The following is a 23702-nucleotide window of genomic DNA, read 5'->3' as shown; positions in this document are numbered from 1 at the left end:
TCTATGTGACTTATTGCTAAGACTTCCAGGTTTGTTGTTTGCTTGCTGTTTCTATTTTGACATCCTCGTTTTCCTGTGTTTCAGCACCCAAGTTTCTGGCTCTGGGATGTTCCAGGCTGAGTTTGGCGTTGGATTGCCCTAGTCTCAAAGTCATGTACTTCTCTACGAAGCTCTATGTTCAGAGGCCAAGATCAGGATAGTTAGAACTGCCTTTGAGCAGGTAGGTAACTAAGACCCTGTTAAAACAAATTCTCAGGCCCCGGGCTCCGGTCCTGCGCTACACCGGGCCTGCCTCTCGCGCATGCGCGCGAGGGGCTGACGCAGGACCCGGACTTGGGCGTCCAGCAAAGAGAAGGAAGCCGGCGACCTTGCGCTCTCAGCCTGATCCGTCTCAGGCGGCCTGAACTTTCGCAGGTGACTGTGCCCGCGGTGCTCCCACTGCGCCCCATGCGAGCCCTTCCCGGGACCTCCCCAGCTGGAGTACCCCGTCCGGCCCTGCTCACGCCCCTCCGTGGTAACCCGCTTCGCCAACACCCCTCTTTAAGCCTGGCTCCAGGGAACTCCAACCTTGCTTGCCGCGCCCACTTCCTCAGCCCCTTGTCTCTGTCTTCCTTGGTGAACCCCCTCAGTCCCTGTTCCTTCCCCAATGTTCCTCCTCTTGCTCTTGCCCTCTACCCTTTCCCGAGTGTCTCCATTCTGACCCACGCCCCTCCCGCTCCCGAACGTCGCCGGTCCTAATCGCTTCTCCCGTTCCCCCAAGCCCCACCCCAGCTCCTGCCTCTCCCCCAGTATCCCCATCCTGGTTGTGTTACCCCAGCCTCCACCTCCTTCCCACTTTCCCTGTGTATTCTATCTTGGTTGTATCCCCCCCTCCCCCGCCCCTCACAGCTCCTTCCTCCGCCATCCCCAGTGTCCCTATCCTGGTTGCAGTCTCTTCCGGCTCCGCTTCCTCCTCACTCCCCCAGTGTTCCCCATTCTGACTACACACCCCCAGCTCCTGCCTCCTCTTCCTTCTTTCCCAGCGTCCCCATCCCGGCTGTACTCCCCTCCAGCTCCTGTCTCCTCCCCTGTCCCCAGTGTCCCACATTCTGGTTGTGCTCCCCTTCCAAGACTCTGTCTTTTCCCCGTCCTGACCCACCCTCCCCAGCCCTTCATGGTCTTCCTTAGTATCCTGTCTAGCCCAGCGCCCCTCTTTCCCAGCCCGAGAGTTTTGACTCCGGCTGGTGAGCTGGATTTGGTTAGGGCAGCTGGTTTGAGAAGGGACCCTCTAAGCCAGCTTTCCCAGGGTCTCTGCGGGGTTCTCCAGTGTTCCCTGCCACAATCTTATCTTCTCCTGTCCTAGGGTCTGGTCCAATCTCGGGCCCCTCCTCTTTCTCCAGGGTCCTTTCCAGGTTCCCCAAAGGCCCACATCTTGATTGTATTCTCCCCAGCCCTGCGTATCCCTTCCTTAGTGTCCCCTATCCTAATGGAATCTTCCATAGAGCAGCTTAGGCCTGACCCTCCCTCCCCCTTCCCCACCCAAGGCGGGCAAGGGTGGGGTGGGGGTGCTTCCAAGGAGGAGACTTCTCTGGCTCCTTCTGATAGCTCCTGTGTCCAGGCGAGGGACAAACACCCCACACCCCATCTCCCAGGGGCCCTGTTGCCCTGCTCTGCTGGGTCTTCCTGTTTCCCTTGCACTATCATGGTCTGTAGTTAAAATGCCTTTAGTTTAAGGTGTTGGATTGTACAAACCGCAACTCCTTTTAGTTACATTTTATTGTTATCCAGCTAGAGTGAGACCTTGGGAGGTCAGGGGCTTTTATTTGGGGTAAGTGTAAATTGTTTTTGTGTCTAGCTCTTGAGTGCAGAGTGGTTTTCAAAGAGACTTCATAAAGGCGTCATGTAATTCCCAGTGTTTTAGAAAGGTGGAAAGTCACAGATTCTAGAGACTAATTCAGAATACACTGGTTAATTCCTCCAAAGAAATTGTGTGTGTGTGTGTGTATGTGTATGTGTGTGTGTGTGTGTGTGTGTGTGTGTGTGTGTGTGTGTGTCAGTTGACTAGGGTAGGGAGGTGGCTCTCTTGTGGTAACCTGTTCAGGAAGTGACGTGACTTGTTCCACTTTACAGGAAGTGGTAGGGTGGCAACTGGGATTTATTGCTACTTACTTAGGGCAATGACTGTTGAACAATCATTGACCAAACATGGCTGTGTGTCTGCCTGGCCTGTGCTGTGGGCTTGCCTTCTGGAGTGAGGAAGGTCAGGTGGCTGGGCCTACGGTTGCTGCAGGTTCCTTTTTAAGGATGCTTGAGTGTTTCCTTGGCCCCCAAGAGTTTTGACTCTGGATGGTCAGCTGGGTTCGGTTAGGGCAAGCTGGCTTAAGAAGTGACCCTCTAGCCAGGCAGGTGCTTGCTTGGGTTTATCTGGTGTCTGGTGTTTATTCTGTAAATGAGAGATTCCCCACCGATCTTCCCCAGGGCAGCCACCAAAATTCTGTTAAGGTGTTATCTTGTCAGACACACAGTAGGTGTTCAGTAAATTAAGGGTCTTAGCACACTTTTGTAAGTAAATTTCCTGATAATAAAGTCTGTATTTATGAAATCAATTTCTCTATCACACACACCATGTCTGTCTGTCTGTCTGCCCCAACCCCTTTTTATCTCCTATCTCTCTAGCTGGAAACTAAACCTTTAAGTTGTAGTTTGCGCAGAGAACCAGTGATCTGAGAGGGAGGCATGCTCACACTGTTGAATGCCCTCTTGTAAGTCAGCTGCAGGCGGAGGAGTTACAGGAAAGGGCAAACAGAGGCAGCCCACCATTCCGACTCAGTCTTGCCCCTCTGGTCAGGTCAGGAGGTCAGCATTGTCCCTGAGGCTTATGGAACCTGTGCACCTCTCCTTATAGTCCACACTTCGCCATTGTGGCCTCTCTGTTTAGCTTGGTTTGGACACTTTTTCCCCACCCCGAGACAGGGTCTCTCCTTGTAGCCTTGGCTGTCCTGGACTTGCTTTGTAGACCAGGCAGGCCTTGAACTCACAGTGATCCTCCTGCCTCTTCCTCCTGATGCTGGAATTAAAGGTGTGCGCCACCACACTTGGCTATGGTTTGGACACTCTTATGAATGCCGAACTCTGAGTTCCTCCCTGTCCCACCAGGGCCAGGGGTTAACTCAGAGCTACATACCGTGGTTAAGGTGTCAGTACAGTTCCTTTCTACAACATGGATGGCAAATGTGTCCCTGTGTCCTTAAAATATAAAGTATACATGGCGCAGGGCTTGTCTGCCCTTCCTGACTCTTTTCTCTCCCTATCATCTGTACTACGCCTTACTATGAGCACTGTATCATATGGTCCGTGGCATTCTGCTGCCATGCATTTCGCTAATGCTCAATAGGGTTTCAGACCTGCAAGGAACTTCCTAGAATAAGGCTGTTTGCTACAGTAAGCAGTTATGCTGATGAGATGGATAAAGAAAAGCCAGTAGTTTCCCTGAGGCCTGCGGGGCTGCAGGGCTGTGGGGCTGGAGGCGAGAAGACTGGGTCAGAGCCGAAGGAACTTGTGGGTGTTTTTGGTTCTTATACGAGAGACAGTTTGATAAACTGCCTTAGCCTTCTGTGAAAGCTGAACTGGTTTTCTTTAATTTAGCACAGCCTATAAAAGCAGCAGATTCTTTGGCAGAGTCTGTCTCGTGGTCTCCTATCAGAGTGGCTGCACAGATACTTGCTCCTGTAGCACTAGCTAGAGATGGGGTGGAGGGGTAGGTTCTCCTTGACGCCTGAGAGCTTGACTGTGCTTTTGGTTTGTAGTCATATGTGGCTTCCTTGTTTTTTCCAGCCTTTCTTCTGCATTAGTGGATGCCCCACAGATTAAAGAATTGATTAGTGTCAGCAACTACCCGCACCTGCATAGGACAAACTGAGGGAGGAAAGATGTAATTAGACTGATATTTCTTCAACAACCCAGGACCACCTGCTCAGGGGCGGCTACACCCACATTGGTCTGAACCCTCCTACATTAATTTGTTTGTTTGTTTGGTTTGGCTTTTCGAGACAGGGTTTCTCTGTGTAGCCTTGGCTGTCCTAGACTCACTTTGTAGATCAGGCTGGCCTCGAACTCACAGTGATCCATCTGCCTCTGCCTCCCCAAGTGCTGGGATTAAAGCCATGTGCCACCACCACCTGGCTATTTGTTTGTTTTTTGAGATAGGGTTTCTCTATGTAGTCTTGGCTGTCCTGGACTTGCATTGTAGACCAGGCTGGCTCAAACTCACAGAGGCCTGCCTGCCTTTGCCTCCTGAGTGCTGGGATCACAGGCGTATGTTAGTACGCCTGGCTCCCACATCAGTTATTAAAAACAAAAAACAAAAAACTCCTGACAGACTTGCCTACAGGCAATTTGATAGCGGCTTTTTCTCAATAGAGGTTCTTCTTCTTCCCAGGTAACTGTAGCTTGTGTCAAGTTGAAAAAATGAGACAAAACAAAAACAAGACATACACCAAAACAAAAAAGCCAATTTAGATAAAAATCTATCTACTTTATTTTCTAATAATCCTCTTTGCTTTCAAATTGAAAGGAAGAATTTTAGTGACTGTATTATGTCGCGCGCACCTTTCGCCGATAAAGGAGACGCGGCAACTCAGGATTCTTCTGACAGCATTTTATTGTACAGCTCTCTGCAGACTGATGGAGAAGGCCCCACTCCCCGTAAAATCCCTGGCTTATATAGGAAATATCAAGGCGTAGAGGGACGTGTCCTCCCGTCATTGGTGCTCTAGAGAATACCTAATTAGCATACCGCCCGCGTAAGCGGGTTATGTAAGGGTGACGTGTTTGTGCATGCGCACTGGCCATAAGGGCCTCCGTGAAGAATCAGGAAACAGGAAGCCAGCGCCATCTTGTAATGGCGGACCGGCTCCCGACAGTATTATAGCAACTGAAAATCAGGAGACATGACTATGGTCATATATTTTTAGATTCATAAAGACCAATGTTTTTAAGTATAGACTTTGGACCTAAAAGGCTTGTGTTCAAATTCTGCCTTAAATTAGTCATCTTGGGGGCAACTTACTTGACTTTCCAAGCTTTTTTTTTTTTTTTTTTTTTTAATCTACAAAATGAAAATATACCATCTACTTGACAAGATTTTGGAAAATAGGCTGAAATAATATACAAATGTTGACTTGGTACCTGACAGAAATATTCAACCCAAGGTAGCTGTTTCTACAGCAAGTTCAAGTACCATGAGAGACAATGTTAAGCATAGATACTGTGACCGTTACTGTGGACTGTCAACTTGACAAGAATCACCTAGGAGACAGACCTCTGAGTGTGCCTGTGAGGGAGAATCTAGATTGCCTTCATTTTGGTGGAAAATCTGCGCTCTAAATGTGGATGGCACTGCCCAATGGGTGGGGTTCTTGGATGGCCCCGCCCAGTGGGCAGGGCTCTGCAGTGAATAAGAAGTAAAAACTAGGCTGGGCATGAATGTTTACCTGTCTGCCTTCTGACTATGGATGCAAGGTTCTGCATGTCCCTATGGCATGCTGGAACTTCCCTGTCACAGTGGACTCTGTCCCTTCTTCAACCTGTAACTGAAATAAACCCTTTCTTCATTAAATTGCTTTTTGCCTGTTAGTTTGTCACAGCAGTTATAAAAGTAGCTAATACACTCACGGTTAGGGAGAGTACAGCGTCCCTCCACCCCCATCCCTGATATATGAACAACCTTGGAAGAGCAGAAATGTATTTACTTACTCACTTATTTATTTATTTCTACAGCTAACTCTTTTTTTTTTCTTTTTCTTTTTTTTCTATTTTTTGCGTTTTGCTTGACTATGTGTGTGCGATGTGTATGTTGCACATGCGTGGACACACGTTCATGCAGATGCATGTGTGTGATGCAGGTATCCTCTTGAAGTCTCTCCATCATGTACACTGAGGCAGGGTCTCTTACATGAACCAGAGCATGCCAATGTGACCAGAGCAAGCCAGCTTACTCTGGAGATCCCATGCTGGGATTACAGTGGGCTACCATGCCCAAATGGCGTTTATGTGGATGCTCGGAACCCAAAGTCTGGTCCTTGTGCTTACAGGGCAAGCCTTGCTCAGCCCTCTCTACAGTGAGGGATCCCAGTTTCCTTTTCTGGGACACTTTGAAGCATTGCATGTATCAGATGTGTTTGTATGTCTTTATTTTATGTATTTTTTCTATCTATCTATCTATCTATCATCTTTTTTTGAGACAAGATTTCTGTGTGTAGCCTTGGCTGTCCTGGACGCGCTTTGTAGACCAGGCTGACATCGAACTCACAGAGATCCGCCTGCCTCTGCCTCCCTGAGTGCTGGGATTACAGGCGTGCGCTACTACGCCCAGCTGTTCATACGTCTTTAGATGTGTAAGTTTCTGTCTCTCTCCGTTTTGAGTGTGGATTCCACTCGGTGAGTGGTTCTTTCCTGTGAACGCATGCCTAGAAGGTAAATAAAACAAACACATTGATTTTTGTCTTTAGTGTCTCTCAGTAACTGCTGGGAACTCTATCGAGAGAATGTTTATAGTTGCCGGGAACCTATTTCAGTCCAGTTTAAAATACAAACCTCTGCTTTTACTTAGCATAAAGCCCTGGATTAGGACGAAGTATTAGTTACTTTTTCTGCTTCTGTGGACCAGATACCTGCCAAGAGGCAACCTAAGGGAGGAGGCCTTACTTTGGCTCCCAGCCTGAGGGATTCAGTCCGTCATGATGGGGAGGCTGAGCAGCAAGAATTCGAGGCAGTGGTCACATATGGCATCTGTAGTCAGGAAGCAGATAGGTTATTTTGGCTCCTGGCTCACTTTCTTCATTCTTTCTGGGACCCTAGCCCAGAGCACAGTGCTGCCCACATGTAGGGTGTGTGTGTGTGTGTGTGTGTGTGTGTGTGTGTGTGTGTGTGTGTGTGTCGTCGTCGTCCCCCCCCCCCTTCAGTTACCTAATCTGCAAATTCAGACACGCCCAGAGGTTTTTCAGCCAGGGCATCCCAGATCACATCAAGCTGATTGACCATGCGAAATTAGCTGTCACAGATGGGTTTTAGGGTTAGCTCAGTGAGCACAGCTGTCTTCAGGGTCAGCTGCCTTTGGGCTGCATGCATGCATGCATGCGCATGTGCACACGCATGCACACACACGCACGCCCCAAGATGGCTGCCAGCAGCAGCGACTATTTCTCTGTTCCTGATCTCTGGGGGGAAAAAAGATAGAGGTTGGTTTTCTAGATGCAGTTTGTGATTGCGTGCTTGGGTCCTGACATGAAAGTGTAGGTTTAAGTAGAAGGCCAGACAGCCGGGCGTGGTGGCGCATGCCTTTAATCCCAGCACTTGGGAGGCAGAGGCAGGTGGATCGCTGTGAGTTCGAGGCCAGCCTGGTCTACAAAGTGAGTCCAGGATGGCCAAGGCAACACAGAGAAACCCTGTCTCGAAAAACCAAAAAAAAAAAAAAAAAAAAGTAGAAGGCCAGACATACTCATAGCTTTCCAGTCCTGGTCAAGGAGTGCTTCTGCGGGGCGCTGACCAGGTCTCTCCTGACAGCTTGTCACACGGTGGGGATTCTCTTTTCTCTTCTGGCTACACCAGGCTTCAGCCTTCAGCCTTTCCCTTCCAGAGTGAGATCTCTGGGAAGATCCTAATTCCCCACGGTGTCTTGTTTCACAGTCTGTTCGCCAAAGGGAGGGAGTGGGTGTCTTTTTGGAATATCCTTGCCCTACCTGGCCTACAACCTCAACGCTCCCTCCCGTGTTGGCAGTGGAGTCAGGCTATTTTGACAGGTAAAACTGTCAACTTCGCATTGGAATTTTGTCCTTAGGGTTGAAAGAAAATAGAGAAATTCTTTAAATTTTATGTCTAATTTAATTTTAATGGGCACCTATTTATTTCATTGTTGGGTATGTGCACACACACGACATGGTGTGCACGGCAAGGTCAGAGGACAAGCTAAGGAAGTTGGCGCTCTCTTTCCACCGTGTGCGTCTTGGGGATTGAACTCATGACTTTGGGCTTTGTGACAGGCCCCTTGACCTACTGAGCCATCTTGTTGGCCCAAGCTGGGCCTCTTACGAGTTTACCCACATTTGTTTGTTTTATTGTTTTGGGTGTGACCATGTGTGTGTATGAGAGAAAAATCAAAATTGCTTTTCCCTTTTGGTGTCTGAGCTTAGTAAGTGAAGGAATGAAGACACGGCTGCCGTCTGTTTGCAATGATTTTCCTAAGTTGTCTTTAGTCTTTTGACACCACCACCACCCCCTGTTGCCCCCACACAGAAGTCCCTTGTTTTTAGAATTCTGTTTATCGTTACTGTGAAGGGACACACTTGTGCTACAGTGCACAGACAGAGGTCAGAGGATAACTTGTGGGAATCACACTTTTCCTCCATCTTGTGGGGCCTAGGAATTAAACTCACGTCTAATGGCTTAATGGCAGCCTCCTTTACCATCCAGTGACCTCACTGGCCCAAGGCAGTTTTAATTTTTTTTTTTAAATTTTCATTTTATGTGTATGGGTATTATTCCTGTGTGTGTTTTGTTTTCTCTTTTTGGTTTTTCGAGACAGGGTTTCTCTGTGTAGCCTTGGGTGTCCTGGACTCTCTTTGTAGACTAGGCTGGTCTCAAACTCACAGAGATCCCCCTGCTTCTGCCTCCCGAGTGATGGAGTTAAAGGTGTGTGCAACCGAGACCCTCTGCCTGTGTGTGACACTCTTCCTGTGTGTATTTTAAGTGTACCGTGTGTATGCAGTGCCTGTGGAGATGAGAAAAGGGGCTTGAGATCCCCTGAAACTGGACTTAACAGGTGGTTGTGAGCTGCCATATAGGTGCTGGGAAGGAAACGGGTCCTCTGCAAGAGCAGGAAGCGCTGAGCCGCCTCTCTCATCCTCACATTCTTTATTTTTATGGAATTAAATATATCAGTGATTATTTATTTTTTTAAGACCCAAAGTTTTCTGCCTTGATGTAGCCACTCTGTCAGCTGACACCAGTGAGGCCTGACCAGAGCTGTTAGTCTGTGGAACATGTCGGGGCCAGGCTGTGGCAGCTGGAATCCAGGTCTCTAGGACACTGAGTGTGTCAGCATTCCTGGGGCTGTCCCCATGCCTACTGGGACTCTGGAGGTGGGAGGAAGGGTGGGTGGTATAGACCGTGGAGGAGGCATTTGATAAATGTTGGTTAGTGTGAGGCCCGCTGTCTCCGGGTTGTTCCTCAGCTCACACTGGAGGGGAGGGGAAGATGAACTCTTCTCGCCCTGACTCCTGATTCTGAACCTGTGTGCTCTGTCTCCTGCAGCTGAAGCGATGGCGTTTGTGAAGAGCGGGTGGTTGCTTCGACAAAGTGAGTAGAGCTGCTTGGGTCTGCTGAAACAGATCACATGTGCAGAGTCACGTGTGGGTAATACTGTTGTCCTGCTTTCCCTCTGGGGGTTTGTTAGAGCTCTGTGAACTCTCTTTGTGAAAACATGGGGTTGACCGGAACCAGGAAGCTCGGAGCTCCCCGCTCCTTTGCCTCTCTGCGGTCATGTCCAGTACTGTTAAGGGTTGGCTTGAAGCTGCTGAGCCTGACCACACTTGGCTTCCCTGTCGCCGGCTTCTGTGGGGGGGGAGATGACCCATCTCATCTGGGACCCTGAGAAGGATTGGTAGGGGGACTTGCCTCGGTGGGTGCACCAGTTTAGCGAAGTCAACCTTTGTCTCCAGAGGAAGCTTTGTTCTTTGGCCTTGAGGTCCAGTCAGTGTCCTAGACCTGGCTGCTGTGGGCCACCTGCCACTCTAACGTGCCGCAAGCAGGAGAGCCCAGTTACCTGTCCCCAAACCTGGAGCTGCCTGTACTCCCCAGGTCTGTGGGGCGTCTTAGCCTAGGGAGTGATGCTGGATTGGCCTGGTGTCTCAGAGGGTAGCCTCAGACCTTGAGAGCTACCTTCTCTTGAGTTTTGTGTCCCCAAGCTCCTGTGGACAGAGGGGCTGGGGCACCTTGCTCAGACTGGAGGACAAGGTCTTTGCCAGTCCTTTGGTGGCCTCTGGTTTTGTCCTTAGGCATTGCTATGCTCTTGGAAGGTGAGCTTTTTTTTTTTTTTTCAGAAGTTATTATCATTTTCTTTTTAAATTTTTTCTTTTTTAAAATTTTTTATTTGTAACCAGGCTGGCTTCGAACTCACAGTGTTCTGACTGCCTCTGCCTCTCAGAGTGCTGGAATTATTTTTACATGTTTTCTCCATCATCAATGGAATGTTGAAAGCCGGGTCTTGTGTGGGTCTTGTGCAGGTGTCCACAGCTGCTGTGTTCCTGAGTTCAATGGCCACGTTAAAACCAGACGACACTGTTCTGCAGCCTTTTCTCCACCCTTCGGCTTTTATATGAGTTCTGCCCCCTCTTCCTTCATGGTCCCTTGGAGAGGGACAGTCTTGTCATTCAGTCTGCCTTTTCTCGTTCATCTCACAACTTGTGCTTTGCCTGGCAGCCTTCCAGGGCCTGCAGCTTAAAGTGGGAGTGGCCAGGCCATGTCTGTTTGCACTGCCAGTTAAGAGGATTGCTTCCACCAATTCTCTGTGGGTGGACAGTTTCTTCCCTGCCTGCTGTGCACTGGGGCCAGCCTCTGTTGTTTTAACCCAATGCCAACTTCCCCTATTTCCCGCTCCCAGGTACTATTTTGAAGCGCTGGAAGAAGAATTGGTTTGACCTGTGGTCAGATGGGCACCTGATCTATTATGATGACCAGACCCGGCAGAGTATAGAGGATAAGGTCCACATGCCTGTGGACTGCATCAATATCCGCATGGGGCATGAGTGTCGCGGTAAGCCCAGACCTGCCGTGCCACCCTTCCCTAATGAGTCTGCTCCCACTATCAGACTAGTCTCTGGTCCAGGCAGGGCAGCACAGTGGGCACTTGCATCCTGAACATCAGGAGGTACAGATTTTTTTCCCACTGGAGTTAGGCCCAGCCTGCACTGCTTCATCTAGGGAACCAGACTGCTAACAACCCCAGGAAAGATGGTGTCCCTCTTAGGTCATGCTGATTTAATTATCTAGACACTGGATATGTGTGGTAGTCTGGCTGGTTTCTGTTTGTTTGTTTTTGTTTTGTTGTTTTGTTTTTTGAGACAGGGTTTCTCTGTGTAGCCTTGACTGTCCTGCACTCATTTTGTAGACCAGGCTGGCCTCGAACTCACAGAGATCCACCTGCCTCTGCCTCCCCGGTGCTGGGATTAAAGGTGTGTGCCACCACTGCCTGGCTCTGGTCAGTTTCTTGAAACCATGATGCAGTACACTGGATGCGGGGACCAGTCATGGTTTCTCCATGCTCACAACACTGGATGCGGGGACCAGTCATGGTTTCTCCATGCTCACAACACTGGATGCGGGGACCAGCCTTGGTTTCTCTATGCTCACAACACTGGATGCAGGGACCAGCCATGGTTTCTCTATGCTAACAACACTGGATGCAGGGACCAGCCATGGTTTCTCTATGCTCACAGGGAGCAGCTGTGTCTTCCTGCCAGCCAGCTTGGTTGGCTCCCTTTGGCTTCTTAGTTGGGCCCTGGTTATTTCCCATGCAGTGATGGGCTGTCTCCATCTTCACTCCTCTGGGTCGTTAGGTCCAAGAACGTGTAAGGAGGAAAGTCCTTGATTCTGCTGGTCTCTCCTAGACATCCAGCCTCCAGATGGGAAGCCCAAAGACTGTGTGCTGCAGATCGTCTGCCGAGATGGGAAGACTGTCAGCCTCTGTGCAGAGAGCGCCGACGACTGCCTGTGAGTGTCGGTGTGTGCTTAGTGGGCAGACAAGGTGTTTTCCTCTAGTTCCCCTTTGTTAAGATGGGAAGAGAGTCTAACTTGAATTTCCCTCCAGGCTGGGACTGTAAGTCAGAAACTGTTTCTTTCGTGTGTGTGTGTGTGTGTTTAAGTGTGTGTGTGTGTGTGTGTGTGTGTGTGTTTGCATGTGTGTGAGTGTATGTGAGTATGTGTGTGTGAGTGTGTGTGTGTGTGTATGTGTGTGTACAATGTATGTGTATGGGTAAGGCACTCATGTAGCGTGGCAAGGGTGGAGGTCAGAAGACAATATCAGTATTGGTCCTTATGTTCGCCTTGTTTTTGAGACAGGGTCTTGTTGATTTTTCATTGTATTTTTCCTTGAGCTGCTGGAGAGTCTCCTTTCTCTCCTTCTCATCTCTCCATAGGAGTGCTGGCTTATGTACCTTAATGCTACACATCTGAATTTTTTTCTTTTTTCATGAGTCCTGGGGATTCAAACTCAGGTCCTTATTTTTTCATTGCCAATGCTTTATCCATTGAGCCATCTCCCTAGGCCCCTTGACTCTGGTTTCTGTCCCTTCTGCTTAAGCAGTGTGGTGGTTTGAATAACAGTGACCCCCAGAAGCTCGTGTGTTTGAGTGTTTAGTCTTCAGGGAGTGGAACTATTTGAAAAGGATTAGGAGATGTGGCCTTGTTGGAAGAAGTGTGTCACTGGGACTGGAGAGATGGCTCAGAGGTTAAGAGCACTCACTATACTTCCAAAGGTCCTGAGTTCAGTTCCCAGCAACCCCATGGTGTCTCACAACCATCTATGATGAGGTCTGATGCCCTCTTCTGGCCTGTTGGCTCATGTGCAGGCCAAAAAAAGAAGAAGAAGAAGTGTGTTACTGGGGGTGAGCTCTGAGGTCTCAAAAGCCCATGCCAGGCCCAGAGTCTCTCTGCCTATGGACCAGGATAGAGCTCTTAACTACTTCCCATGCCTGAGTGCATGCTGCCATGCTCCCCTGCCATGGGGACATGGACTAAACCTCTAAAACTCTGTGTGTGTGTGTGTGTGTGTGTGTGTGTGTGTGTGTGTGTGTGTGCGCGTGAGAGAGAGACAGAGAGAGAGACACACATACACAGACACTCTTGGAAAGCACTACTTTTAAACTCTATTTTATTTGCAGTTCCTTAAGCCTCTACCTCCCTTCTAACCCCCTAATCCTAGGGAGAAAAAGAAGGTCAGTGGGGAGGAGCAGAGTTCTCTGTAGCTACTTCCGGCTCTTTGGGTTCTTTAGGGCAACCTCTGTCATCAGGTTATCCAGCAGTCCAGCTAAACAGCCGTCCAGGAGCCTTCTTCCTCTTCTGACTGTCTCCTCTAAGCATCTTTTCTCTCTCTGTCTCTCTCTGTGTCTCTGTCTCTGTCTCTGTCTCTCTCTCTTTCTCTCTATGTGTGTGTGCGCTCTGATATTTATACCCTCTCAGAGTCCTCAGAAGTAAACTAACTGCAGTTGGCAAAGATCACACCCCTCTCTGAGCTGCACGAGGCTGTTATCAGCTGTGGGCAAAGTAAAAGCATTCCATATCCCACACTTGGGATTAAAACAAAAACCTGTTTACATAACATAACAGTTTTTAAAGAAACCAAAGCTTCCAGGACAGAGACTGACTTGCTCGGTAGCCCTGGGTGCTCTGAAACTCCCTATGTAGACTTCAAACTCAACAGAGTCCCAGTCACCTCTACCTCCCCATTGTTGGTATTAAAGCCATGTGCCACATTGCCTGAATAAAGTTTTTAGGATTTATTTTTAAATTTTTATTAAAATTAAAAAGTGTGTGTGTGTGTGTGCGTGTGTGTTTGTGTGTGTGTGTGTGTGACGTGCGCACATGCCTTCACAGGCCAGAAGATGGTGTCAAAATCCCCTGGAACTGGAGTTACAAATGGTGGAGATCTAAGCAACATGTTGTTGGCAGTCAAATGCCGTCCTCTGCAAGAGCACTGTTTAGTCTCTGAGCCATCAGTGAATGGTGGCTTAGATGGTAGAGCTATGACTTCCTGGAGAAGTAACTGAGCACCAGACTAATTTACTCCTGCTACACCGTGGAACGGCATTTGCCATTTGAGCCGACACAAACCAGACACTTGGTTTCCTCCAGGCATTCGGCTAACTGCTCTAAAGATGGTGTTTAATCATCACCGAGTCTGACAGTGTGGTTATTGCTTCAGGCATCAGAAACTGGGGGCACAGATAGGTTAAGTCACGTCTGTTGGTTGTTTTACGCTCCTGTAAGAAGTCACTGGAAGTTTGGTGACTCCAAACAGTGTTGCAGGTAATTTACCAGTATTGCTTAATGATGTTTACTATTAGGCCTATAGTTGTTATTACGACAACCTACTAGCAGTCAATTAAGACAGACACCTTTATATTTCAAAATAGCCTTAATTAACCTTGGGCAGGGCAGATATTAATCCCCTAAATTACTTCCCTTAGTGGGGCAGGCGTGGGATCCCTGTCCCAACCCCACACCATCTGGTTCTAATACTCAGTAATGTTCTTCATCTGGGCCAAGTCTCCATCCACGCCGGCCATGTGCTTCTCCTCTACCTAACCCATGATGGCGGCTCTTCCTTCTTCCTGTCTCCTCCGGCTTCCTCCCCCAAGTCGATGGTCTGGTCGGTTGCAATACAGAATCCAGGCCCCTGTCTTTTGTCTTGGGCCGATACTTCCTTCCTCTGAGTCTATACTAAGACGCTTACCAGTTTGTAGGGACAAAGTCTCAGTGGGGTCAAGCATCCGAGACTGTTTTCACCTTGGGCCCAGACTAAGGCAAGGTTACGCTCTCTTCACACATCCCCCTTTTCTACTAAAAAATAAAAAATAGGCAAAACCAAGAACTACATACATAAATATACATATATACAGAATCACCAGGTACAAGTTTCATGTACATAACCCAGTCTTTTTGCATTTGACAATCTTTTAAATAATTCATTTGTCTTATGTGCACTGGTGTTTTGCCTGCATGTCTATGTCTATGTCTATGTGAGGGTGTCAGATTCCCTCAAACTGGAGTTGCAAACAGTCTGTCAACTGCCATATGGTTGCTGGGAATTGAACCCTGGTCCTCTGGAAGAGCTCCCAGTGCTCTTAACCCCTGAGCCATCTCTGCAGTCTCATGAGACCGTGTTTTACTCTACAGCACAGCTTGGCCTCAAGCTCACGGTAGTCCTCCTGTTTAAGCCTCCTATGTTCTGGCCTTAAATGTCTCTCCTTAAGCAAGCCTTTCCAGAATGCTGCTGCCTGCCTGGATTTAAGAATCACTGGAATGTTGGTTTGCCTCAGAATACCCTGTTCTTTATTTTCCCCAGGGCGTGGAAGTTCACACTGCAGGATTCCAGAACAAACACAGTAAGTTACCCACGGTCATTTGGTGCTTCCAGTCGTTTGCGCAGCCCGGATCTGTGTAGCCAACTGGAGGCCAGGAGATGGGGGATGGAAAATGGAAGGGGGGGTGGGCAGCGGGGGAATCCTCCTGGCCATGTACTGCTTTGTGGGCAGGGCAGGGTGCCTCTGGCTAACAGTGATCGCGTCATATATTGGTCAGAGGCACCTGTTGTGGTCTGAGTGTGAAACACCCCGCCATTGACTCACTTGCTTGACTCTCAGCTGGAGGAGCTCTCTGGGCAAGTTACAGAACCCTTAGGTGGAGCCTCACTGGAGGTCGGGGTCAACAGGGGTCACTGGGGGAGCGGGCCTTAAGCCTGTCTTGACTTCCTAGTCAGTCCTCCTTCCCTGGGTGTCACCATGTCCCCCCCCCCCCCAACTGTGACGGACAGTTTCCCTGAGAACTGTAAATCAGAACAAACTCTTTCTCCTCCGAGCTGTTCTCATTGGGACATCTTGTAAGAGCCGTGAGGAAGAACTAAGACAGCAAACGCCTCCTCGGCCAGGCGTGGTAGTTCCAGGCGTATCTGCCCCTAATCACCTTTCTTCAGGGTTACATCACCTTGAATTGTCTTCTATTTTGAAGTGAAGGTTCAAAGAGAACCGTGGTGCCCACTTTATCCATAAGGTCTCAACCTTCTTGTCCCCGTTCTTGTCCCTAATAGTATTTCTGAGCCCAGGAGACACAGAAACCATAGCCCTGTTGTAACCCTGGCAGTGCCTCCTCCTGCTCAAGACCTTTGTGGTCAGCATTTTCATTCTTAGATGGGACTCTATTTTTTTCCCAATATCTTTATAGGAAGAAAAGGGAAAAATAGATAAGGCTTACAGAAGAATTTGTGCAGGTAGGAAGTGAAGTCAAAGGAGCTCAGTGTCCACTGCTTTTGTTATCCAAAGATACTTTCCCTCTTAGCTCACTCCAGTTCCTTTTTTTCCCCCATGAACAGCCCGTGCCCATGAAATTAGTATCAATAATCCACAAAGTGAGCAAAACCCAGTGCAGTTCTGCATGTGGATTTTTTTGTTTTGTTGTTATTGTTTTTCAACACAGGGTCTCTCTGTGTAGCCTTGGCTATCCTGGACTTGCTTGTAGACCAGGCTTGCCTCAAACTCAAAGTGATCTATCTGCCTCTGCCTTCCGGGTGCTGAGGTTAAAGGCATGCGCCATCACCACGTCTGGCTCGATTTTTTTTTTTTTTCCTTTTCACTGGAGCATAGTTTTTGAACTACAGAAAGGGCATGCTCCCAGTACACTTCTGATTATGACCAGATGGACTAATGACAGTGGTTACTCTTGGGTCTAAAAGGCATTGGCAGCAGTGGCCTTGGGCACCCCACCTTCAGTAGGCTGGAGCAGCAGAGGCCCTTCCTCCTCAGATTGCTGAGACCTTTTGATGTTTCCTTTGCAGAGCGAATGTGCTATTGGTCCTAGCTCTCTTGTCTTACACAGGCTTACGTTGGCTCAGCAATCCTGTCTGAAGAGACTGCCGTGGCCGCCTCGCCGCCCCCCTACGCCGCCTATGCTGCACCGACCCCCGAGGTAGGGAGCAGAGGTCATGCAAGTGCGGGAATCTGGGGCTGTCTGCTGCTTTTCCAGCTCTGCTGGTCTCTTGGTTTCCGTTGTAGTTTTCTTCTTAATCTTGAGTCAGTCTAAAGGAAATTAGAAACACACTCTAGATCTTCCTTGTTATCGCAGAGTGTTCCTCATCCTCTTTGCTTAGAGCTGGTGATGTAGCTCAGTTCATGGAGTGTTTGCCTAGCAACCTAGAGGTCCTGGGTTCGGTCCCCAGCGCTGCATAAACGGGGAGTGGCAAGCTGGGGTCCCAGAGGTTGGGAGGTGGAGGCGGGACAATCAAGAGATCCAGATCACTCTTGTCTACATAGGAGGGCAGCTGATCTGAGACTGTCTCAAGCAAACAAAAATCCCTCTCTCTGTGTGTGTGTGTGTGTGTGTGTGTGTGTGTGTGTGTGTTGATGGTGGTGGTAGAGATTGAACTCAGGGCCTCACACAGGCTAGGTGAGTTCTTTACCACTGAGCTATCTCACTCACTTTTTATATATTTATTAATTAATTAAAAATATACATTACGTTTATTGTGTGTGCATAAGCGTGTGTGTGTGTGTGTGTGTGTGTGTGTGTGTGTGTATGCCATGATGCACAGGTATGGGTCAGAGGACAACTTATAGCAGTTGGTTTTCCCTTTCCACTGTGTGGGTCCTGGGGATTAAACTCCGGCCACCAGGCTTGGAAGCAAGCGCCTTTATCCGATGAGCCATCTGGCAAGCCCTGAATCCGTTTAATCTGTGTTTTCTGCAAAATCTTGCAAGGCTTTTGACAAAGGCTCCTCTAAGCCAGTGGATCATGTGTAGAGACCAGCATCATTTGCTGCCCTGAACTTCCTGCCCTTCTCTATTTGCCTCTTTGCTTTTATTGTGTTTCTTTAGGGTTTTTTCTTTTCTTTTCTTTTCTTTCTTTTCTTTTTTTTGTCAGCATTGTACAGTTTTCAGCATAATAATTTAGTACATATTTGTTAGATTTGTAAGTATGTAATTATTTTATCTCTTTCTTTTTTTAAGATTTATTTATTTGTTATTATGTATACAGCTCATTATTTGCCATGTATACCCAGATAACAGAAGAGAGCATCAGATCCTATTAGAGATGGTTGTGAGCCACCATGTAGTTCATGGAAATTGAACTCAGGACCTTTGGAAGAGCAGGCAGTGCTCTTGAGCACTGAGCCATCTCTCCAGCCCCACGTTTCCATTATTATCAAGTGATTGTATATAACTATATTTTTTAAAGATGTATTTTATTTTGTGTGTGTGAGTGTTTTGCCTGCAGCCAGCTATGAGCACCACATGTGTGCAGTGCCCACAGAGGCCAGCAGAGGGCATCAGATTCCCAGCAGCTGGAATTAGGAACAGCTGTGCACTGCCATGTGGGTGCTGGAAATGCTTTCTGTCAACTTCCCGAGTTCTGGGATTACAAGTATGCAGCACCACACCCTGGCTAGTTCTAAAATTTGTGTTCTTTATGTTTTAATATATAAAAATGTGAATATATATCATACTATTTTTTTTCCCTATAATTATTTTTTTACTTTGGGTGGAGTTTTGATTTTTTCATTTAACTATGTTCATTTCATAATTACTAACTGAAAGCTTTTTTATAATAGTTATTTTAAATGCTTTCCAGATGGCTGGACGTGGTGGCACATGCCTTTAATCCTGGCACTTGGGAGGCAGAGACAGATCTCTGTGAGTTTGACAGAGTTGAGTTCCAGGACAGCCAGGGCACATAGAAACCTTGTCTCAAAAAACTAAAAAAAACCAACCTAACCAAGAAAAAAGTCCATTCCAAATCTGTGTGGTGGTACACACCTTTAATCTCAGTCCTCAGAAGGCAGAAGCATGTGGATCTTTGTGAATTTGAGAGAGAGAGAGAAAGTGCTAGGCCAATTAGTAGATACACACACACACACACACACACACACACACACACACACACACACACACAATTTCAGTGAGAGACCCTGTCTCAAGGGAATAAGGTATGTGGAGAGAGGTGGGGGGATAGAGACAGAGACAGACAGACAGACAGACACACACACACACACACTCCACATATACACATATGCAGAGAGAGAGAGAGACAGAGAGAGACAGAGAGTAGCGCATGACACCCAGTGTCGTCTTCTGGCCGCTGAATGCAGGCATAGGCATGTATACCTTCCACACATTTGTTTGCACCCACCATAAATTGCACATAGACCACCCATGTGTGTGTATATATCAGAGCCCAATATGCAAATCCTTTCTGGATAATTCTAGCATTTTTCCTCTCAGGTGCTGCCATGGGATCTGGGCTGTCTCCCATGCCTAGCAAGCTTGTCCACTGAGCTGCCCCCGCCCCCAGCCCTTACGCCGACATCTCTGCTAACTTAGTGTGGCTGTTTTCTGTTGTTATTCTGTTTGAGGTTTTCTTGGCTGTTTGTGGTGGGGGAAAAAAAAAAAAGAAATGCCTTCAGATCTGAACCTTGAGATCTTAGGCGGTTTACTCATGTGTTTGGGTGGATCTCTCACCGTCTTGCTTTCTGGTGGGGATGAAATCGCCCGCTCCTCCCTTTCCGGCTGCACTCTAAGGGCACAGGGCAGGCTTACTACAGCTGTATTGAGGTTGTTGTCACAGATTGGCCTCCACTGCTGCTCTTAGTGACAGGAATAGAGTGTTCCTGAAGGTTCTTCCGTGTCTTCGTAGAGCAGAAAAGTTACTGTCTGAAAAATTTCCCTCTTGTGAGGCTGTCTTTTCCTTTCTTTGGTTCTTTGGGCAGAGCAGCATTTTCCTGGGGCCCCCCGTTTGTTGTTATTGTTTTGTTTGTACTCATTGGGATTTCTGCATTACTAGCTTCTCCATTATCCAATCTAGGACATGCCACAGCCACCTGTGGAAGTCAGCGGGCATCCCTTTATGCATGCGTGTGTGTATGTATTTAAATTAAAATATAATCACATCTTTTCTCCTCTCCCCTTCCCTTCCCCAGTACCTCCCATGTGTCTCACCCCTCTCCATCCCCACACACCCCTGCTCCTGGTCAGAGGACAACTGTTAGGATTCCTTCCTGCCTTCCACAGGGTCAGGGACGAGGGGCATGTCATCAGCCAGGTGGCAAGTCCCTTTACCCACTGAGCCATCTCTCCAGCCCCTCAAAAGTGTATTTCTCATGGGGCGTTGCTCTTTTTCAGGTCTATGGCTATGGTCCATACAGCGGCGCATACCCAGCAGGAAGTCCAGTCGTCTATGCTGCCAATGGGCAGGCATATGCCATGCCGTACCAGTACCCATATGCAGGTGAGCCGCCTGCTCCTGCCGCTGCCCCTGGACTCTGCGCGCAGCAGGGGCAAGGAGGAGTTTACTTTTCAGCTTAAAGTTAAATGAGTTGCACTTCCTCTTGGAGACCCCGAGTCACTTTGTCACTCTGGTTTTCGTTCATTTTCTCATTAATAGTCTTTTGGGTTTTCGTAGATCTTTATGGTGCTAGAGTAGGTTGTTATTTAAAAATTACATATGTATTTATCTTGTGTGCCTGTGCTGTACATATGTGTGTGGGCATGTGTGTGTCACAGCTCATGAGGGAAGGAAGGCCGGAGGACGATGGAAGGGAGTCAGTCCTCTCCTAACCCTGTGTGGGTCCCAGAGATTGAGCTCAGGTTGTCAGATTGGCAACACCTACCCATTGTTTTTGTTTATTTAAAGGCTTGGTAATCTTTATTTAAAATGTAGCCAAATACACCTTAGTTGCTTACCTGTCCTCTGTGTCATTCAACTTCCACACTTTTTAAGATTTATTTTTAATTATGTGTAACCGTCTGTAGGTGCGTGCCCATGAGTGCAAGTGTCTGTTGGGGACCAGCGTAGGGCATTTGATGCCTGGGACTAGAGTTACAGGTGGTTGTGAGGTGACTTGTGGATGCTGGGAAGTGAACTAGGGTTCTTTGGAAGATCAGAGCACTGAGCCCTCTCTCCAGCCCCCTCACCATTCAGTCTTAAACATCTTAGAGACTCCATGGCCAGGCACTTCAGAAAATAAAAGGCCCATTTCTAGCTTGGAGATAACACTTTGGCGTTTGGCTCCATGGTGACTCATTCCAAGTTAGAGTCGGGAACTGCTAAGTCTGCTTCTTCCTTTCATTAAGCTGCTGGGGGTCTTTAGTGTCCCGGTCAGCACATCTTTAACTATTACACGTAGGAGTCTATCTTTTGTTAGTGGTCCAGGCTGATGCCCTTAGGGGGACTGTGTTACTTGAGCAGTACAGCCCAGAGTACCGACGGAAGAGGACCAGGAGGTAGAGGCAGAAGCAGAGGAGGAACTGGGTGAGGAGGCAGAGGTGGGGGTGGGGCAGAGAAAGTGGAGGAGGAGGCACAGGATGGCTGGCTAAGGCAGGGCACCTCCTCCGGGGGAATTGTAGCTCAGAATTCTCCAGGCTACAGCACAGGCAGGCACACGTGTAGCTTTGTGTGACACAGTCTAGCAATTTGGACAGGGAGATTTTTTTTTTTTTTCCCTCCAAGGCACTCCTCTGGGTTTCTTGGAGCTGGCAGAATTAATTCTGCTAACTCCTAAGAGCATGGCATTCCTGCTTGGAGATTAGTGACTTGAAGGCGGCATCTTTCGTACTTCCGGCTTCTGGGCACCAAGTGAATACACACCATGTTCTGTGTACTCTTTGATGACTTCTCTGATGTTGGGACGTTTTGAAGTGGCCAGATGGCCTGGGTGGGCTTCTCCTTTAGTGTGTATCTGTTGAAGAAGTGACTATGTTTTGGGGCTGGCGGGGGTGGGGGGCAGTATGGAGAAGAAGGTGTTCGTAGCTCACTCTATGAATGAGAGAGAGTCTCTTGTAATATTTTAGCGGGAGCATGACTGCAAGAGTCCGTAACAGAGTCAGAACAGCGCCCTCCCCTGCCCCCAAATTCAGTCCTCAGGAGAGACCTGTCTTGACATTAGAGCTTCACTTGTGCCTCCTTCTAAATATCAAGGCAGCCTTGAGTTATCTCTCTTCCTTATGGTGCCTTCCTGGCTTCCGGCAGGAGGGCTAGGTCCATTGTGTGGAAGAAGTTTCCCGGTTTCCCAGGAACGGAAGGGAACCGAAGGCATTCTCCCTGCTGGCTACTTTTCTATTGCTGTGATGAGACTCCATGACCTAGGAACTTAGAGAAGGCTGATTAGGTCTTACTGTCCCAGCCTTATCTGCCAGTGGGAGGGAGGGAGGGAGGAAGGGAGGGAAGAAACAAGGGAGGGAGGGAGAGAGGGGGGAGAGAGGGAGGGAGAGCGCACTAACTGGGAATGGTGTGGGCTTTTGAAATCTCAGATCCCATCCGTGGTGACACAGCTCCTCCAACGAGGTTGCACCTTCTAATTCTTCCAAACAGTTCAGCCAACTGACGACCGAGTGTTAAAGCATGTGACCCTATGGGGGTTACCCTCATCTGGACCAGCACACTCTTCTAAAACGGTTTCTCTGAAGGATGATCAGCTTCCCCTCTGCAACCATGTTCCATCCTCTTGCCGTTCCGATAGGCTCTCACTGGGAATCCCTGGCCGGCCTGAAACTCACTGGGCAGACCAGCCTGGCCTCGAACTCACAAATATCCTCCTCTCACTGTTCCCCAAATGCTGGGATTAAAGGTGTGCAGCAGCATGCCAAGCCTTACGTTATCATCTTTTAAAAATATACATTTTTAGGTAGATTTATTTACTATGCATGAGTGTTTGGCTGTATGTGTGTGTACCAAGTGTATGGCTGGTGCTTGCTGAGGTCAGAAAGGGCGTTGGATCCCCTAAAGCTGAAGTTATGGTGCTTAGTAGGTACCATGTGGGTGCCGGGTCCTCTGCAAGAGCAACAGGTAGTCTTCATCACTGAGCCATGTCTCCAGCCCTCATGTGTCATCTTTTATAAACTGCAGCAGTGTCTTCCTTAGCATGCATGTGCTGGGTCTTGGAAAGGGTTGGGTTGGGCTCACTGGAGCCACATGTTAGCACTTTTCTGATGGGCCTCGAAGGCCACCGAGTGAACAAGCTGGTCACGTGGAGAGACTGTGTCCATGGTAAGGGCGCAATCTCCTCAGTGAGTGTTGAACTTCCAAGTGACATCTTAAAAGATCTCCTTTTCTCCTCTTTTCTAGGAGTTTATGGACAACAGCCTGCCAGTCAAGTCATCATCCGTGAGCGGTACCGAGATAATGACAGTGACCTGGCCCTGGGCATGCTTGCTGGGGCAGCCACAGGCATGGCCCTGGGGTCTCTGTTTTGGGTCTTCTAGAGCCTTCAAGTTGTTCAGTGCATAGCTTCTTTTAGTCCTGTGTGCAATAATTTGATTTGCAGGGCATTTCTATTTGTGACGTGTGTCTTCTGTAATAATTTCAATAGTTCTTTGGAAGGTGGTAATCTGATGGTTGTGGTTGACCGGCATGGTACTGAAGTTCGCAGGGACTGAGAACCTGAGTTCTTCAGGGTACTGGCTTGCACCAAGTCTTTCTTCTGGACTCTCAGATGGCTTTGTGTAAACACACCCATTTAAAAGGAAATTTCCTATTCAGTTAGGTGCAGCACTTCATTAAGGGATGACTTTCCCTGCTATGCCAATAATAACCGTGCTGAGGGAAGAGGATGCAGATGAGTGTAGGGGGAAGACTTGCAGCTACTTCTAACTGAAATCTCATTCTAGACCTGGCCGCATGTTGCCCTAGGAGCTGTGGGCTGGTGGCTTCTTTAGGGCGGTGGTGTGAGAACCCCGTAACCCACCCCCTGGATCTCCCAGGCATCTGCAGGACTGACTGCTCAAGATAAAGAGGGAGCGTCCCCTCTCCCGTTAAAAATCCCGCTTCGGGAATCTGCCCGGTGGCATGACTCTCCTCTCAGTCTCCTGTGTCCTTTTCCTGGGCGTGATCGGAAATAGTCTCAAGTTAGGAATTGATTTGAGCTGCGGAGTTTGGGCCTTTACCTTTAAGCCCTGCCAGTGAAGGAG

General features: G+C 48.4%; 1 protein-coding gene across 1 annotated transcript; it reads left to right on the top strand.

Annotated features, from left to right (window-relative positions):
- Positions 1-337: 337 nt before the first annotated feature.
- Positions 338-23287, top strand: Plekhb2 (pleckstrin homology domain containing B2). The gene is made up of 8 exons (XM_051152815.1): positions 338-414; positions 9289-9333; positions 10637-10789; positions 11643-11745; positions 15098-15137; positions 16624-16713; positions 19920-20025; positions 22861-23287. The coding sequence occupies exons 2-8, from the start codon at positions 9297-9299 to the stop codon at positions 22995-22997; spliced, it is 666 nt and encodes a 221-aa protein (XP_051008772.1). The 5' UTR covers positions 338-414; positions 9289-9296; the 3' UTR covers positions 22998-23287.
- Positions 23288-23702: the final 415 nt, after the last annotated feature.

The sequence above is a fragment of the Acomys russatus genome, chromosome 11 (assembly GCF_903995435.1).
Source record: "Acomys russatus chromosome 11, mAcoRus1.1, whole genome shotgun sequence".
Lineage (NCBI taxonomy): Eukaryota > Metazoa > Chordata > Mammalia > Rodentia > Muridae > Acomys > Acomys russatus.
The sequence above is the reverse complement of the archived record's forward strand: the minus strand, read 5'-3'. Positions and strand labels throughout refer to the sequence as shown.

What these genes read in the sequence shown, in the direction of transcription:
- Plekhb2 (XM_051152815.1), top strand. Translation starts at nt 9,297, where the DNA reads ATGGCGTTTGTGAAGAGCGGGTGGTTGCTTCGACAAA. An exon ending in CATGGGGCATGAGTGTCGCG is followed by an intron (nt 10,790 to 11,642) that starts GTAAGCCCAGAC and finishes GGTCTCTCCTAG; the next exon opens with ACATCCAGCCTCCAGATGGG. An exon ending in GAGAGCGCCGACGACTGCCT is followed by an intron (nt 11,746 to 15,097) that starts GTGAGTGTCGGT and finishes TATTTTCCCCAG; the next exon opens with GGCGTGGAAGTTCACACTGC.